This window comes from Camelus ferus, chromosome 5 (assembly GCF_009834535.1).
Source record: "Camelus ferus isolate YT-003-E chromosome 5, BCGSAC_Cfer_1.0, whole genome shotgun sequence".
Lineage (NCBI taxonomy): Eukaryota > Metazoa > Chordata > Mammalia > Artiodactyla > Camelidae > Camelus > Camelus ferus.
In genome coordinates, this window is record NC_045700.1 from 19,853,420 (window position 1) to 19,872,201 (window position 18,782).

The 18,782-nt window shown below is 33.9% G+C and overlaps 1 protein-coding gene across 6 annotated transcripts in view; it reads left to right on the forward strand.

Moving 5' to 3' along the window:
- The window catches only part of SPOPL (speckle type BTB/POZ protein like), a 61,398-nt gene that overhangs the window by 28,680 nt on the left and 13,936 nt on the right, over positions 1-18,782 (forward strand). For 2 of the 6 annotated variants that reach the window (XM_032479375.1, XM_032479374.1), the window contains exons 2-5: positions 12,279-12,415; positions 12,600-12,721; positions 12,990-13,141; positions 15,012-15,139. In XM_032479375.1, the coding sequence (XP_032335266.1) occupies positions 12,338-12,415; positions 12,600-12,721; positions 12,990-13,141; positions 15,012-15,139 (480 nt within the window). In that variant the 5' untranslated portion in view covers positions 12,279-12,337. Of the gene's footprint in view, positions 1-12,278; positions 12,416-12,599; positions 12,722-12,989; positions 13,142-15,011; positions 15,140-16,793; positions 16,891-18,782 lie in introns of those variants that run through there. The other 4 variants (XM_032479373.1, XM_032479378.1, XM_014564680.2 and 1 more) reach the window with 4 other exon arrangements.

An 18,782-nucleotide genomic window follows, 5' to 3' on the forward strand; every position in this document is an offset into this window, starting at 1 on the left:
CTGTTTCAATTGTACTTTTCAACTCTAGAATTTTCTTTTTAAAAAAGTAATTTTTACCTCTTTATTGATATGGTCTATTTTTGTGTGACATTGTCAACATACTTCCCTCTAATTATTAAATCATGGTTTCCTTTACTTCTTTATGCATATATACAATGACTACTTTGAAGGCTTTTGTCTATTAAATTTGAAATCTCCTACAATTACAATTTCTGTTGCCTACTTTTTAACTCATTATACGCATCATACTTTCTTGTTTATATGTTTTTGCAAAGAAAATCTGTATAATTTTTTTGTTTGAAACTAGACATTTTATGTAATGTAGAGATTCTTGGAGCTGGTTTCTCCCAGTGCATATAATTGTTACTTCCTTGTTTATTAGTTTAGTGACTGGCTGGGTTATTTTAGTAAGATCTATTCTCCTTTCTTTCCATCCACCCCATTCCCCCCAACACACACACACAGCCTCTGATGTTGCTCCTCTGGGGGCATAGCCCTGGGTCTTCCCACAGTTTATCCTTGGATGACAGTGGTATAGGCAAGGCTCTTCTTGACTGTCTCTTTCCTGATGACTTAGAACTGTTATGGTCCACTAATCTAATGTTAATTGCTCTATAATTTTTAGCAATGTCCCAAGGCATTAATTGCTCCATACACTAACCATATTTGATTGTTTTGGAGGAATAGTGTCCTAAATCAGTGTTTGAATTTGTTCTGACCCCAGGAAGGCTCCTCCTAGCTGTTTCCGTTGTTCTTTGGCAAACAAATCAGCCTACAGTTTAGCTTTTTTACATCTAAAGATTCCTCTAGCCTCCTCTCAGTTGCTTTTCACCAGGACCTCTACTATTTTTCAGAGCACCTTTGCGTATTCCCTTACAAGTGAATCACTGTTTCTCTGGGAAAAGATTTGGAGCTGCTTTATGGCCCCTTTCTGCCTGTAGGGAATATCTCCAAGTCACATCTCTGGAGTATGGAGTGAGTTCAATGAGGTATTTCTCTCCCATTGATACCTCTGCTCTGTGAGCACTTGGTAGAATAGGGGGAAAGGAAGGGAATGGTACCATCAGGTCTTCTTGGCTTGGCTCTTCCAGTGTGGAAATCCCACCTTACAAGCTGGAACAATAGCAATCTGTGCCACAGCAGCACCACATGTAAGGTAGATACCACATCTCACCAGTAGGGGCTGCGTGGAAGAAGGGCGCCCCCTCCCCCCATTTCTTGGCCACTTAAGAACTTAGCTGCAGCAATAGTATGGAAAATGTTGACATCCTGTCCTTTTCAGTAAGATAGATGCCCAAGCCCGATAGGAAAAGAGGTAACACTGTGCTCTTGGCTGAACTCGGATGGATTAGTTTCCAACTCCTTGAGCTGCAGGGATGGACGGAAAGGCAGGTCCTGGTTCAAACACCATAGATTCTCACTTTTCTTACAGTTCCTGGTAGATTTTCTTGAACACATCTTTCTTCATTTCCTCTATGCCCTCAGAACCACTTTCAGAGACTTTAAGTGGTTATTATTTTATAATTTTCACCAATTTCACTGGGAAGCAACTCCATGGAGCTCCTCAAACTGTTATGCAGCAAGGCTTTTGTTTTGTTTTGTTTTGTTTTTGATTAATGAATTCAGGCTTTTTACTGGTTATAAGACTCTGTTTAGATTTTGTTTCTTCTTGAGTCAGTGTCGATACTTTGTGTTTCTTAGGAGTTTGTTCATTTCCTCTAGGTTATCTAATTTGTTGGTGTATAATGATTCATAGTATTCTCCTATAATCCTTTTAATTTCTGTAAGGTTGTTAGTAATGTCTTACTTTTCATTTTCTGGTAATTTGAGTCTTCTTTCTTTTTTTCTTGGTCAGTCTTGCTAAAGATTTGTCAGTTTTATTGATTTCTTTTGAAAAACTAACTTTGGTTTTGTTTGATTTTTTCTTTTTTGTTGTTGTTGTTCTTCATTTCATTTGTCTTCCCTCTGATCTTATTTCCTCTCTTCTACAAGCCTTGGGTTTAGTTTGCTCTTTTTCTAGATCCTAAAGATGTAAAGTTAGCTTATTGGTTTGCAATTTTTCTTTTTTTAATGTACATACTTACAGCTACATTTTTCCTCTGAATGCTGCTCTCATTGCATCCTATAAATTTTAGTATGGTGTGTTCTCATTTTCTTTTGTCTCAAAGTATTTTCTAATTTTTCTTGTGATTTATTTTTTGCCCATTGGTTAAGAATGTTTTGTTTAATTTCTACATACTTAGGAAATTTCCAGTTTTGCCTTTATTTTTGATTCCTAGTTTTAGTGCAATCAGAGAAGGTATTTTTTCAGTATGTTAAAATTTGTTAGACTTATTTTGTGGCCTAGCATATGGTCTAAATGGAGATTGTTCCGTGTGCACTTGAAAAAAAATATATATTCTGCTGTTTGACATGTGAATGTTTGTTAAGGTTTAGTTGTTTTATAATGTTGTTTAAGTTCTCTATTTCTTTATTGATCATCATCCTGATTGCTCAATGAAGTAGTGAGAGTCAGGTATTGATATTTCCATCTGTTACTGTAGAATTGTCTATTTCTCTCCTATTTTATTAGGTTTTGCTTGATATAGTTTGGAGCTCTGTTTGGTGCATATATGTTTATAGCTATGTCTTTTCTTAATTTTTATTTTTTATTGAAGTATAGTTGATTTATAATGTTTCAGGCGTATAGCAAAGTGATTAAGTTATACATACATAAAATATGTATTCTTTTTCAGATTTTTTTCATCATAACTTATTACAAGATATTGAATATAGTTTCCTGTGCTACACAGTAGGTCCTTGTTGTTTATCTATTTTACATATAATAGTATGTATCCATTAATCCCAAATTCCAAATTCATCCTCCCTACCATTTTCCCTTTGATAACCATAAGTTTACTTGCTATGTCTCTGAGTCTGTTTCTGTTTTGTAAATAAATTCATCTGTATCATTTTTTTAGATTCCATATCTAAGTGATAGCATATATTTATTTTTCTATCTGATTTACTTCACTTAGTATGATAATCTCTAGGTCCATCCATGTTGCTGCAAATGGCACTGTTTGATTCTCTTTATGGCAGAGTAGTTTCCATTGTATATGTATATACCAAATCTTCTTTATCTGTTCATCTGTCAGTGGACATTTAGGTTGCTTCCATGTCTTAGGCATTATAAATTGTGCTGCTTTGAACACTGGAGTGCTTGTGTCTTCCCAAGTTAGAGTTTTCTTGGAAATATGCCCAGGAGTGGGATTGCTAGATCATATGGTTAACTCTATTTTTAGTTTTTTAAGGAACTCCATACTGTTCTCCATAGTGGCTGTACCGATTTACATTCCCACCAACAGTGTAAGAGAGTTCCCCTTTCTCCACACCCTCTTCAGCATTTATTATTTGTAGACTTTTTGATGATGACCATTCTGACCGGTGTGAGGTGATACTTCTTTGTGGTTTTGATTTGCATTTCTCTAATAATTAGCAGTTTTGAGCATCTTTTCATATGCCTGTTGGTCATCTGTATGTATTCTTTGGAGAAGTATCTATCTAGGTCTTCTGCCCATTTTTTCAGTAGGGTGTTTGTTTTTTATATTGAGCTGTCTGTGTATTTTGGAAAATAATTCCTTGTCAGTCACATCATTTTGCAAATATTTTCTCCCATTCTGTAGGTTGTTTTTTTGTTTTGTTTATAGTTTCCTTTGCTATGCACTTTTAAGTTTAGTAGGTCCCATTCGTTTATTTTTACTTCTGTTTTCATTACTCTAGGGGACAGATCCACAAAAATATTGCTGTGATTTATGTCAGAGTGTTCTGCCTATGTTTTCCTCTTGGAGTTTTATAGTATCTGGTTTTACATTAAGGTCTTTAATCCATTTTGAGCTTATTTTTGTATATAGTGTTAGTGAATGTTCTAACTGCATTCTTTTACATATAGCTGTCCAGTTTTCCCAGCACCACTTATTAAAGAGACTGTCTTTTCTCCATTGTATATCCTTTGTATTTGTATATTCTCCATGGCATTTTCATTCTTTTTATGGCCGAGTAATATTCCATTGTATATCCTTTGTCATAGTTTAGTTGACCATAAGTGCATAGGTTTATTTCTGGGCTTTCTATCCTGTTCCATTGATCTGTATGTCTGGTTTTGTGCCAGTACCATACTGTTTTGATTACTGTACTTGATAGTATAGTCTGACGTCAGGGAGCATGATTCCTCCAGCTCCATTCTTTTTCTCAAGATTGTTTTAGCTCTTTGGGGTCTTTTGTGTTTTCATATAAATTTTTGAATTTTTTGTTCTAATTCTGTGAAAGATACATTTGTAATTTAATAGGGATTACATTGAATCTGTATATTGCCTTGGGTAGTACGACCATTTTAACAATATTAATTCTTCCAATCCAAGAACATGGTATACCTTTCCATCTGTCATGTGACAGATGAAGCATCATCTTCAGTTTCTTTCATCGGCATCTTAGTTTTCAGAGTACAGCTCTTTTTCTTCCTTAGGTAGGTTTATTCCTAGGTTATTTTATTCTTTTTGATGCGATGGTAGGTGGGATTGTTTCCTTAATTTCTCTTTCTGATATTTTATTGTTAGTGTACAGAAATGCAACAGGTTTCTGTATGTATATTAATTTTTGTATCCTACAACTTTACCAAATTCATTGATGAGCTCTAGTAGTTTTCTGGTGACATCTTTAGGATTTTCTATATATAGTGTCATGTCATCTGCAAAGACTTTTTTCAAGCATGTGTTTGGCCCCAGGTATGCACATGGCCTTCTGTGTTTATGGGACCTTCTCGAAGCAGTTCCCCCTAAGTATCTTTCTCAGTTTCTTCCCCCCAGGCTTTCCTTTCTGGCTTTTTGTTGCCCCAACACTTACCCTATTTCAAACAGGTACAGTAATACATTTGCCTTTAAGTGGCTTTGACAAATGCTGCCACCCAGAATGTTCCTTCTACCTTGGGCAAGCTCCAATGCAGGCAAAACAAAGGCAAGCCCTTAAGCTGGCTCTTTGGGGAGGTTACCAGCCTGGACAAAGCATACACCACAGTTCTTTTACTATAAGTCCATATAGCTTCCTCTGTACCAGCAACCTGCACCAGGAATGTGCATTGATGTCTTCACAGCTGCCACTGCACTGGGGAGGGGGCCGTGGTAAGTGAGTATTAAAATGCCACAGCCCTTTCTTGCTGAAATTCAGCAGCTGCATTCTTCATGAAGCATTTCCCTGGTTGTGAATTTTTGATTCCATTCTAGAGTTCCAAAAAAGTTGATGCTGATGGTTTTTGCCAGCTTATTCATCAATTTTGTGGATGATGGAGTTTTGGCATTTCCCACTTTGCCATTTTTGGTGAGGTCAGTGTGCATATACTTCAGTACATCTGTAAATGTCTATCACTATAGTTTAGGGATTCACAGATACATAATAAGAATGTGAAGAAATTCATTGCTATGATAGCAAATTTAGGATGTAGATAGCTTTTGGTAAGAAGACATTTGATGGTAGGAAGAAGGTTGTCTAACATGATTATATATATTCTGAATATTTGAAATTCTTCATGATGAATTTTATAGCTGAGTGTGTCTGTAACATATATATAATAGAACATTAATTCTGACCCTCAAACATTTTAAGTATAACATTACTTATGTGTTTATTCCAGTAACAGTTCTTGCTTTTTTAAAAATAAAACTAGAAAACATTACACTTAAAATTTTTTAAAAGAAACATATTTAGAATATGGATGAAACCTTTTCTTATTTGTTAATTTGTGCAGATTGATTATCTACAATTAATCTCTAGATTTTATTTGGTTGTGCTTTCTTTCTGCAAGCTTTTTTTGCAAGAATGAAAATAAGAAGTCCTGAATGTAGTCCATGGTCTACTATCTTTTTTTATTCTTTTGAAGAAAAGAAAAAAAATCAGAATACTAGAAATAGCACTGAAATGGACAGTGGAAGATCTTTGTCCTTCTTATATTTATCTAACAGTGTGAATGTGGACAGTTTATTTTTCTAGTCTAGTCTATTTCTCTCATCTTGGTCCTTGTCTATAAAATAAGAGTTGGACCAGATAGATAAGAGCTGTTTCAGCTCTATAAATCAGGAGGAACAGCATGATTCTATGGAAAAAGCATAGACTTTGGAGCCAGGCAAATTTGTGTTGTGCCACTTTCTGATTACTGATTACAGTCTGAAATAAAGTAAGCTTTCTAAACCTTTCTAATCATTTTCTCATGATTAATATGGGATTATTATCACCTATCTTAGAGAGTTGGGGAAAATAAACAAGATACATAATGTAAATGTGCACAGATGCAATCTGCTCCCCAGCATTCTTCATACCCCTATTACATAACTACATCATTTGAAGGAGTAGTTGGAAAGAAAACCAAGATCTTTGTAACATTTTATTTAGTTGCCTTATATATATGGATTATGTTGTGAGTTAACTTGAGTAAGGTAAAGACTCATGTAAAGGCATTAAAGAATTTTGTTTACTGTCTAGATTTTTTAAACTTATTTTTATACATTTTATTAGTCTTAAAATAGCATTTTCTTATAGAAACCTCAAAGATTAATGTTAAAGTTTTTTTTGACATACCATCTTCTTTGACCTAACATCTCTCAATCTCTATGACTTGGAAAGTGTCTCTCTCTCTCTCTGTCTCTCTCTGTCTCTCTGTCTCTGTCTCTCTCTCTCTCTCACACACACACACACACACACACACACACACACACACACACACACACACACAAACGCACAAACACCCACACCACATTTTCTGTGGGTTTATATGAGCGTGCAAATAACTGATTTTCTGCTTTTTAAAAAAAATAATGACTTGTATTTCTTTGGTAATTGAACTATAACATATTTAGAAAATATAAACAAATAAGAAAAAAATTCTCACCATCCAGAGATAGCCTCTGTAAATACTTAGATGTGCATTTCAGCAGCATTTTGAGTGCCAAAGGGCAACTCAGTGTGTCTGTGTGCTAGTCTGTTTTTCTTTATGCAGCCATACTTGTAATAACTCTACAGGCATACCTGGTTTTATTGAGCTTCACTTTATTGTGCTTCACAGATACTACACTTCTTACAAATTGAGGGTTTGTGGCAACCGTGTGTCAAGCTAGTCTGCTAGTGACATTTTCCCAACAGCATTTGTTAACTTCATGTCTCTGTGTCACACTTTGGTAATTCTTAGAATATTTCAAACTTTTTCATTTGTTACAGTAATCTATGATCAGTGATGTTTGATATTACTACTGCAAAAAGATGATTCTCTGTAGGCTTAGGTGATGGTTACATTATTTAGCAATAAGTATCTTTTAATTAAGGTGTGTACTTTTTTAAGACTTAATGCTATTGACACTTAATAGATAAGACTACAGCACAGTGTTAACATAATGTTTGTATGCATTGGGAAACCAAAAATTTCATGTGACTTGCTTTGTGATACTCAATTTATCATGGTGGTGTGGAACCAAACCCTCAGTATCTTGAGGTATGCCTGTATATGCTGTTTAAAATGAGGTCCTTTTAGGCATACTTTGTCCAATTTTTAAAGTTTAAAACATAGCTTGAATACTTTTCCTGTAATTAAGGATGGTTGCATAGTTCTATGTATATAAATAAATCGTAGATACATACTATGCTTTGTACTTAATTATCTTTTCCCACAGTTGTAATACTTGTCTCAAGATGAATTTCTAGGATGAATCTGAGAAAAACATTTCTTTTGATACTAACTGTAAGCCTACAGAAAAGGCTTGCCAGTAAAGTAATATCTGCTTCTCTGCAGTTTTCCTGGCTACAGGAATTGACAGTTTAAAATAATTTTTGATGGTACTGTAGGTGAAAAATGGTATGGGTTCTTTTTATACTTCATTGATTACAAACAGTGTTAAACTCTGTCCCCCTCCCCCCCATTTTTAGTTATTCTCCTACAAATTGCTTCTTCATCTCATTACCTTTTTCTGAATTTTTAAAATTGGAACAAAAATTCGTAGTTGCTAGAAACCACATAATTGGTTCCCATGGATATCAAATAACACTTTCAGCATTTTCATACATATAAAATAAGTAGCTTATTTATTAGCATTATTTTCTTTCCTTTTTGCCAGACATTTCACCATAAAAAAGTGAGAAGGGAAGTTATAAAAACAACTTTACAATTTAATACATTCCCACCAGAAATGTATGAGAACACCTGTCCTTTCATTCTAATTGATTTTTTTTGATTATTACTAATATGCTAGGTTAAAAAAAGGCTTCTTAATTTAATTTTAATTTATGTTACCCTGATTATGGGTGAAGTTCTTTTTCTGTGAATTATTTGTATTCTTTACTTTTTCTTTCTAAATTTTAGGAATTCTTTAAATATTAAGGAAATTGCCCCCTTGAGTGCTATGTGTGTTGTAAATACTTTTCTTGATTTGCTGTTTTCAAAATTGGTAGTGATGGCTTATTTTATTAGCCTGCTTCAGGACTACTGGCAAATTTATTGACTAAGACAGATCCCTTTCACATACTCCTAATGAGTAAGTCAATAAGCATTCCTCATTTGGTATATTTATTAACTATGAATTTGCTTAAGAGAAATATCCAACTAGTTTTACTAGCCTGAGGCTAGCCAGGAAAACCAGCAGCTTTGCTGCCAGATCGGGTGGCCTTGATTTGGGGCCAGAAAGAAGCGGAGGGACCTGTGGTTCTGTTAGCTAAGAGTAGCAAACTTAGTTTGAAAGAAAGGGGACAGCCTGTAGCTTTGCTAACCAGGCAAAAAAAGTTAAAAGGATAAAAAGCCAAACAGATAGCAGCATCTACACAATATGGTAGAGACACATACTGCAGTTAAGTCTGGCAGGTTACTAAAAACAACCACCCATCGGAAAACAAATCAGAATCCAGAGTTGCTATAGTACATTAACTGAAATGTCCAGCTTTCAGCCAAATATTATTATACATGCAAAGAAACAGGGAACTATAATACATATTCAGAGAGAAAAGCAGAAGCCAGACATGAAAAACTACCTTTTGTACAATTACTTTTACATGGAATTTCTAGATAAGACATAACTATGGGAAGCAGATTAGTGGTTGCCTACATTTGGGGAGGAGAGAACCTTTTGGGATGCTGGAAATATTCTAAAACTATGTTGATGAATGCACAACTATATTAATTCGCTAAAAATCATTGATCTGTGTACTTAAAATAAGTGAATTTCGTGATATATAAATTATACCTCAGTGAAGCTGTTAAATATGGAAGGGGAACCAACATCTTTAAAATGACAGTACTCTCATAGTGATCTCAACTTAATGTTGTGACTACCTATTTGCTGTTCTGTTTTCAAACATAAATAACCATTTGTGTTTTATAAAAGTAATTGAAGATAACAGCTGGAGGTACTTCAGAGCAGTACCTAATGCTTACGTAGAAGTGAATAATTCTTGTTAAAGTGACAGTGTGCAGTGTTCTTAAATTGTGTACTGACTTTTTATTTTTATTCAGCTGAGAGGTTTTTGTTTCAGTTTTATTATGTAGAATTATTATGGTTTGACTGCACATACACATTATATTGCATGTAAATACATATATATAGTATACTGCACTTTTTTTAGTTTTCATATATGTACTAATTATTGTTTCTAAGAACAGATTAGATCTTTAGCTTTTTAAACTTATAGTTATCAAAGGAATAAAGCCAACTACGAAATAAGAATCAATAGAATGCAGTAATCCAATCATAAAGGACAGTCAATTATGCTTATACATATTCAAGAAATCAAAATAATAATGAGTTCATTTGTGTCATTATTGTTATTATTTTTTAGATTCTTTATATAAATAATGTCATAATGACATTTTTCTTCTCTTTCTGGGCCTCTTCACTTTGAATGACAATCTTTGGGTCCCTCCATATTGCTACAAATGGCATTATTTTATTCTTTTTTATGGCTGAGTAGTGTTCCATTGTATATATGTACCACATCTTTATCCAGTCATCTGTTGACGGACATTTGGGTTGTTTCCATGTCTTGGCTATCGTAACTAGTGCTGCTATGAACATTGGGGTGCATGTGTCTTTTTGAATTATAGTTTTCTCTGGATATATGCCTAGGAGTGGGATTGCTGGATCACGTAGTAAGTCTGTTTTCAGTTTTTTAAGGAACCCCCATACTGTCCTCCATAGTGGCTGCTCCAATCTACACTCCCACCAACAGTGTAGGAGGGTTCCTTTTTCTCCACACCCTCTCCAGCATCTATCATTTGTAGACTTTTCAATGATGTCCATTCTGGCTGGTGTGATGTGATATCTCATTGTAGTTTTGATCTGCATTTCTCTGACAATTAGCGATGCCGTGCATTTTTTCATGTGCCTATTGGCCATTTGTATGTCTTTGCTGGAGAATTGTTTGTTTAGGTCTTTGCCCATTTTTGGATTGGATTGCTTGTTTCTTTGATATTAAGGTGTATGAACTGTGTGTACATTTTGGAAAGGAGTCCCTTCTCATGTCCTGACTTCTTTGAGGCACTCTTACTTTCTTCAATCATTTGTCTCCTCTATTCTTGCTTGCTTAATTAAGGAACATCTGCTCTTCTTCACTTGTCCTTTAATGCTGAAGTGCTCCTGATAGAACATTCCCAGTGTTATCGTCCTGACCTCCTTGCCTGGCTACTTTGCTGATTCCCCCATTCACTGTGTTGTGCTGCAAGTACATCATGTGATAGGAACCCATTTGTGTGTGAGGAACCTACATAAATACATTTGGGTTAATGTGTTTGTATAGATGCCATTACTGAAAAGGGGAATTACATAAACAATCTAATCATAAAGGAATACAAAATGATACACTGTACAATCCTTGTGCTACAGCCATTTATCCCTTAGAACTCTGTAGTAATTGTCCTGTTTTCTGTACGTATTTAACAATGAGGAGGAAAATGGGGCCATCTTGATTTTTGTTCCTTTCATGGAGCATGATACTTGTAACATTTATTTCTCCTTTTAAATTTCACAGAAATATATATTGGTGGTTTCTTATTTTGATTGGTTATTTCCAGTGCAAATTTTTAGTATGCGTCTTCATTTTTAGTTTGTCATTTTTTCATACCTTTTGGAGGTCTTTTTGTTTTTAACATATCTTTCAGGTAGCTTTCTTCAGTCTTTGTTTTCTTATTTCATACTATTGTTTCATTGGATGTAGACACAGCAGATTATTTTCTTCTGCATTTTGAATGAAGTCCTTCCCTTTTTTTCCCTTAGTAGTTTCTTTTTATAGGACTTATGTGGTTTTTTTCCCTCATTACTTATTCTTAAATGAAAAGAGGGTTTTCCACACTTGAGTCCTTGTATTGGAATATAATCTTGAAACACTCCCCTTCAGAGTACACTACTTACGCAGCTTTTTTGGATTTTGCCTCTTTTCTTTTATAGACTTTTCCAGGTTGCAAAGCACCATCTAGTCACTGATGCTCTGGGCAGGTTATGATGATTAATTATGCATCCAAGTGGATGTAGTTCAAGAATTGGGAGGATGTTTTGTAATAATGGTACATATTATCTGGTAGAGAACAGTCTGATAGGGATGAAGTCTTATCAGAGAGCCTGTTGTCTAAGATAGGGGTAGATTTCTATGGTATATAATTCTTCAGCATTCCTTGTTAGGTCCCATTCTGTGTTTTCAGCTGGTCATAGCTTTGGGGTCTGAATCTGACAGATGAGTAACTAGTATGTGTAGCTTCCAGGGCTGTTCTAACTTTGTAACCCTTTTGATTTTCATAAATATGTCAGTGAAAAGATGAATGAAGGTGAATCAGATACTAATTGTTGTAAGTTTCTGTATTATTTTGTAATTTCATATTTATGATCTGACTATTAAACTATATGTTATTTTTTGATTTGTGATCATTTTGGAAAGTATGTCTTTGTAAAATAACAAATACTAACTTTATTTAGACTTCAAGTGTTACATAGCATAAAGGCTTATGACTTTATTTCTTTAAAAAATTACTAAAATGGGGAGAGGATATATAGCACAGTGGTAGAATTGCATAAGGTTCTGGGTTCAATCCCCAGTACCACCATTAAATAAATAAATAAACCTAATTACCTCACCTAAAAATTTACTAAAGTAATGAAATCGTCACATTTCCTCATAATCTGATTTGGGAAGATAATTGTTTTATGACTGTTTAAGTACTTCTTCCCTTTTGATTCAGTCAGTCAAATTTTTTTATTTGTAAGTGAAACCTGTTTTCTTTGTAGTGAAGTACTCACCTGTGTGGGATATTGCATAAATCTTAGAAGACTGTGATAAATTGGCAATGTCTCGGGAACCCAGTCCACCTCTCTCTGGAGATATGTCTGCTGGTCCTATAGCAGAAAGCTGGTGTTATACACAGGTACATGCTGTTAAAAATGGCTTACTTTATGTCAGTTACAAATTTTACAGTATTTTGAGAATATCGTGAAGCACCTTGGCATTGTTATTAGAAGCGTTAGAAGAGTGGGGTCATAGGCTGTCTAACATGTGACAAGTTGAGCCTAAAAGGCATCATTATAAAAGTGCTTTTCTGAATATTTTAGGTTAAAGTAGTAAAATTTTCCTACATGTGGACCATTAATAACTTCAGTTTTTGTCGAGAAGAAATGGGTGAAGTGTTAAAAAGTTCAACATTTTCATCTAGCCCCAGTGACAAAATGAAATGGTAAGATATTTATTTATTTTGGGTATTTGTTTTTGATGTTATCATCAGCGACTTTATGGTTTTGTTATTGTTTCTGAATGGATATTAATCTAATTTTATATTTGATTTACAGTAAGTTCCTAATAGTATAGACAGTTGTAAAGAACTGTGGGGATGTTGGCAGGAGTGCTGTTCTATTAGATTGTTTAACAAATGATTTCAGTATTGCCTGTTTCTTGAATGTTTCAAGTATTATATTCCTCTGTGTGAGCCTGTTGTTTTATTTTAGGTGCCTGAGGGTAAATCCAAAGGGATTAGATGATGAAAGTAAAGACTACTTGTCCTTATATTTGCTTTTAGTCAGCTGTCCAAAAAGTGAAGTTCGAGCAAAATTCAAATTTTCCCTTCTGAATGCTAAAAGGGAAGAAACAAAAGCAATGGGTAAGTGAGTTCCAAACTGCCTTGAAGAAGTGTCTGTGTAATTATGTACTGTGACTTCTGCACTTTTACCTGGAAAAACAGGATTTTTTCCCCTAAAATCTAAAATCTGATTAACCAAAAATACTTAATTTCAGCTGTTAAATTTTAAATGACAGCGTAGAGTTATAGTTGTTTTGCTAAATCTTAGGTTTCATAAGACATGTAAAATTAGTTTTAAATCATATTAAAAATTTAAAATTTTTATGTCCTAAAATGACATTCACTTGTCACTTATAAAAATAGCTACTGTTAGGGCAAGGTGCCTGGTTCAATGCCTGGTGTACATAACAGGTGTTCAGGAAATACTTCTTTTTCTTCCTTGATGTTTTTGCCAGAGAATAAAATCTGAAGAACAATGTGAAAGGAGTTTGAGTGTCCTGATATTTTGTCACTAAAATTTTTTTGAGCAGTGGACTAAACATTGACTGAAAGGAAATCAATTTTTCTTAGTCTCACAACCTGTTAAATTCAGTTTAAGCTTCTGAATTATAACCAGCTGAAACCATGTAGCTGGTGGTTCATAATAGAAGAGCCTTAGAGGAAATGTACAGTGTACATGTAATAAAATATATCATGAATTGCCACATTAAATTTTAAGTGATTTCTAGAAGTGAATGATAAGATCAAGTATCATCATTACCAAAAAACCCCCAAAAAACCCTCCAAATATACATTTTTAATGTATTTTCACATTGTCTGACATTTAAGATAGGGGAGTGTCTTAGTCCAAGCTGCTGTAACAACAACAACAAAAAACTGGATGGCAACAGACAGTTACTTCTCACAGATCTGGAGGCTGGGGGTTCCAAGGTCAGGGTGCCAGCATGGTCAGATTCTAGTGAAGACCCTACTTGTAGAATGCCATTGTCTCACTGAGTCTTCACATGGTGGAAAGGGCTAGGGAGTTTGTGGGGTCTCTTATAAGAGCACTGATCCCATTCGTGAGGACCTCTCCCCTCATGACTTCATCTAATCTTCCAGTCACTGGCCTCTTCATGCCGTTACATTGCGGGTAGGGTGTCAACGTAAAAATTTTGAAGGGATATAAACATTCATTCCATACCATAGAGTATTTCAATTAGATTTATTACTGGTTTTCCACTTCCAACTTGTGTAACAGATAATGAATACTTTCTGTAAAGGATCTTATTTCATAGTATACAGTTGTTAACCAGTATGCTATGCATTTGAAATATTTACTTAAGCTATTTATTAAAACTTCTACAAATCATACTAAAACCATCTTTTGGTTGGTTTTAGAGGTAAGAGGGTTATGTCTAAAGACCTAGGAATGATATGGTACTTTATTTAGCTTTTTCAGCAGTTAGTGGAATTTTCTCTAGTTCAGTAAAACTTAAATCAGTGAGGTGGGTGTCCCAGGAGAGTTTAAAGGATGCCCTGGTGATTTAGAGCATCCATTTTTAAAGGGAGAAGCAGGAAATGAGAGAGGTATTTCTGACTGGGCTCTGATACTAGATAATGAATAGTGTGCCTGTCTGTGCCTGTGCCAGTGTGTTGTGATCCTGCCTCATTATTAAAGGGCTTGGATTGTTAGAAAGATCTCTTCCTTTCTTCTACTTAGATATGTAGGACTCTGAAAGTGAGCTCATTGATGATGGCCAAAATTTGTGGTAGTGCTGTGAAATGATCTGGTTCTACCTGATTAAATTTAAACTCTTGGGACATTTTATTTATGAATACACATTATCTATAATTTTTATGATGGATGCATTGGCCAAGTCCTATTTTTGCACATTCATTTAACTGTGTTGTTAACAAAATGTTTCTTGGATACTTGTTTTATTTAAACTTCTATTCTGTTTTCCACCAGAAAGCCAAAGAGCATATCGATTTGTACAAGGCAAGGACTGGGGTTTTAAAAAATTCATTCGAAGGGATTTTTTGCTTGATGAAGCTAATGGTCTTTTACCAGATGACAAGCTTACATTATTTTGTGAGGTGGGTACATTTTTTATTTCAAGGAACTTTGGTAGTTAGTTATATTTAGTGATAAAGCAAAAATATACATTGAAACAATATTGGTTGTACTTGTACAATTAAGTGACTGGTGTAATTGTTAAGGTTTACTTTGTAAATGTTTTACCAGTAAAAATGACTAGATTGTTTTAGAAATCAGTATAATAGTCCAGTCTGAAAAAGTTCTGTCATATCTTTAACTATAAATTGTATATAAATTTTCCTCATAGGAAGGCTCTGGATGTGTACAGCTTTATATTAAAATTTCTAAATATCTTCTTCATTCTGAATAATTCTGAGTAGATGGTCAGTATTTTTTGTCATATTCAGATTGATCATATTCAACATTATTAGTGGTTTATCAGTTTGAATCCGTACTTGAAATGTAGTGAAAGTGCCTGAAAAAGATTAGGAAGCTCTTTGTTCATTCAACCAGTTGGGTTCATGTAATCAAATAGATGTTAACGTTATAAGCAATAGCATCTCAGATTTTTAAGCTATGCCCACGTCTGTTTACAAACTTCTAAGGTACAAACATATGCATAAAGTGCCATCTTTTGAAAGTTACCAGCATTGCCCCTTCCAGTAATTTACACTTATAATTTATCTTAATTTGAGGCTCGAATTTGCTGCTGTCATTGTTATCATTATGCAACTTTACAAATTGTTGAGATGATCAGTAACCTCAACGTTAAATATATTTCATTAGATTATTGTAGTAGAAAAGTGTCTTGGAAGCATAACTTCCTTAACTGCTACTAAATTAGCTTTCATATTTTTATAGAAAGTATGTAAATTTTTTTGGCAAGATTATAAACTAATTGTATGTCATTATGCTGTGTCAGAAGAATAGTTGAAATACGGACCCAGAGACTACATATTGGAAATATAGTGCATCTTATTTTAGACAAGTTAAATGAACTGTATGATTACTTTATTATGAATACAGTTATTTGGTTGATAAAGTGCATACCATAAATATCTTGAACAGAGCTTATCATTAAATAATTTGGAAAAAAATAAACACTAAAAGCATTTGTTGCCAATAGATAAATATGTTAAGTAGTATTCTAAATAATTATAGGTTGTTATTTAAGCATTCTAAATGTAGAATCTTTTCAGAATTTTACCAGTTATCTTAAATTTCAGCATATTAATTTTTTAAATCACATAACCTTAGAATTCAAAGGAACTTAAAGGCTATGTAATTCAATTAAAAAAAAATACTGCAGCTAAGTCTTCTTGTGATAAACATTTGAAGAAAATATTTCTTCTTTTGGAATTGAAATAGTTTACTAAGTATATTTTACTGGAACCTAGACAAACAAGAAATTCAGAATGAAGGCTGAAATTGAGATCTTTTTTTGATACATGTTTTTGAAGTATACTTTTTATTCACACGCTAAATTATACATGCTAGTGACTTCCTAAAAATAGAACCCACTATGATATAGATTTATTGTTGACATTGATCAGATTCATTTTTGGTTACTGTAATATGTACCTTTACTGATGTAGACGTTTAAATCCTGGGCACTGTATTGAACATAGGTGGGCAAAAAGTGCTTTGAACATATATTCCTGGTGCCCTCCACCATTTCTTCCGTACCTCTCATTGATGCCCTTCCTTCTACAGCATCTCCAGCACTGCTTGCAGAAGAGGAGGAAGCATTGCACTGCCCTACCTAAAGATCTGCCTCCTCCCCCTCCCCTGCAAGTGGTGCTGTAGACAGGTAAGGCAGTTTGGCGCTACCCCTCTTGTGCAAGACATAACGTAATCTTGCAAGTTCCACACTACGTATCAAGTAGCCAGAGGCAGAAATTTCTGGCAGTATAAACAGCTATGCCCCTTCTCTCCCAAAGTGATGCAGAAAACAGAAATTGAGGAATAAGTAGGAAAAATAAAAAATTGGTTAGATTAATTTATCTTTTGGAATCCAACAGACTTTAAATAATCTCATAGTCTATAGACCCATGCTGGTCTATGATATACAGAAGAATAAATATACGGATAGAATATAGGTAGTTTTTCATAAAATTAAATTAATTCATTTAGAAGGACATGCTTTTTTTCTCATCCTATTTTTCTGTTGCTAAGTTATCCTTATCCTTTCTATTTTATAATACTTATAATGGATGGAGGTTGGGTTTTATTCTCTAAAATGACAAAATGAAAAATTGACAACCCTATTTCTATCACCCAAATTCTAAAAATGGATACCTGTCTATTGAAGTTGTAAATTCGAAGACCCATTATTCTAGAAGATGATATGAAATTGAACTATTAAAGTTTCTCACTTTGGAGTTAGTGTGAGGGATGGTTAGGTAGTTGATTAGAGCAGCAAAATTTGTAGTATTATGCACCTTTGTAAATTCCTATCTTACAGAATTAGTTTAGAGAAATGAGATTTTTAAAAATTGGAACCAGTATTCACCTTAATTCCACACTAGAGGAGACCCAGATTTCCCAGTTAGTCACAGCTGATTAGAGCTTGCACATGTTCATCCTTCGTCTAAATTACATCCCCAGAGTTGAGCCAAAAGCGGATTTCAAAAATAGCTGTCAAGTGAGTTTGAGGTTTTACTTTTCAGCTTTTGTCAGTGTTGAGTATTGTGCATTTGCCTTTTTATTTTGAAAGAACAACAATTTAACCTGAGGAAAGAATCTCAGCCTTTTTTCTGAATTTTTTACTCTAGGTTCCATTCAGTAAGAATGTTCATTATCTGTATTTGAGTATGTACTAGAAAAAATTAAATTTTACCAATTTCTTAGTTATAGGTATCGAGAAAATAATCATCAGAATTCATTGCATATCAATTTTAATTAGATCAGTAATTTCTGCTCTATAAAGTAGTCCCTTAGAGACTCTTTGGAGTATGAAATGTTAACTGCGTCTTATTTAAAATCTGTAGTCATTGTGATACTATGTAGATGTGTATGCCAGTAGTATAAATTCTTCTGAATTATTATACCAAGTACAACAAATATAACATCATCAATATCTATGACCAATGATAATGGGCTTTTTTAAAATCCTTTTTCCCTTCTATCACCTGGTTTTGCCAAATTTTTAAATACATTGTTTTGAGTTATGATATACAAAGAGAATTTAAGAAATCCTCTCCTAAATTTAAATATATGGTGTAACAGAGCCATCAGATAAGGATTAATTAAGCTTTTTTTTTTTCTGTTTTGTAGCTTATAAAATTTTAGAAATTTTATAATTTCTAATTTGAATAATTAAAACCTTAATGGAATAGAATAATCTTTATTGGTGGATTTATTTATGTGCACAGTGTCTTGGCTCCTATATTTAGAAAAACATCTCACAAGGTGGTTGTGACAAATCCCTAAAGTACTACTAATTTAAAAAAGAAAATCCAAAGAAATACTGTGTAGTACAAAGAATGCTAAACGGAATCTGGGCATATAGGTCTAGTCTTCCTTTGATACTGACTAGCGGTGGATTTAGGACGCTTTAGTAACTTTCTCTTGATCCCACTTTTTCAAAGTCTTTTATAAAATAAGGTGATTGGATTAGATGATTTCTATGACACATGATTCTCAAAAGTTAACAAAATTTGGAAAAACAAATTTGGTTAATAAAAATATCCTCAGAAAATA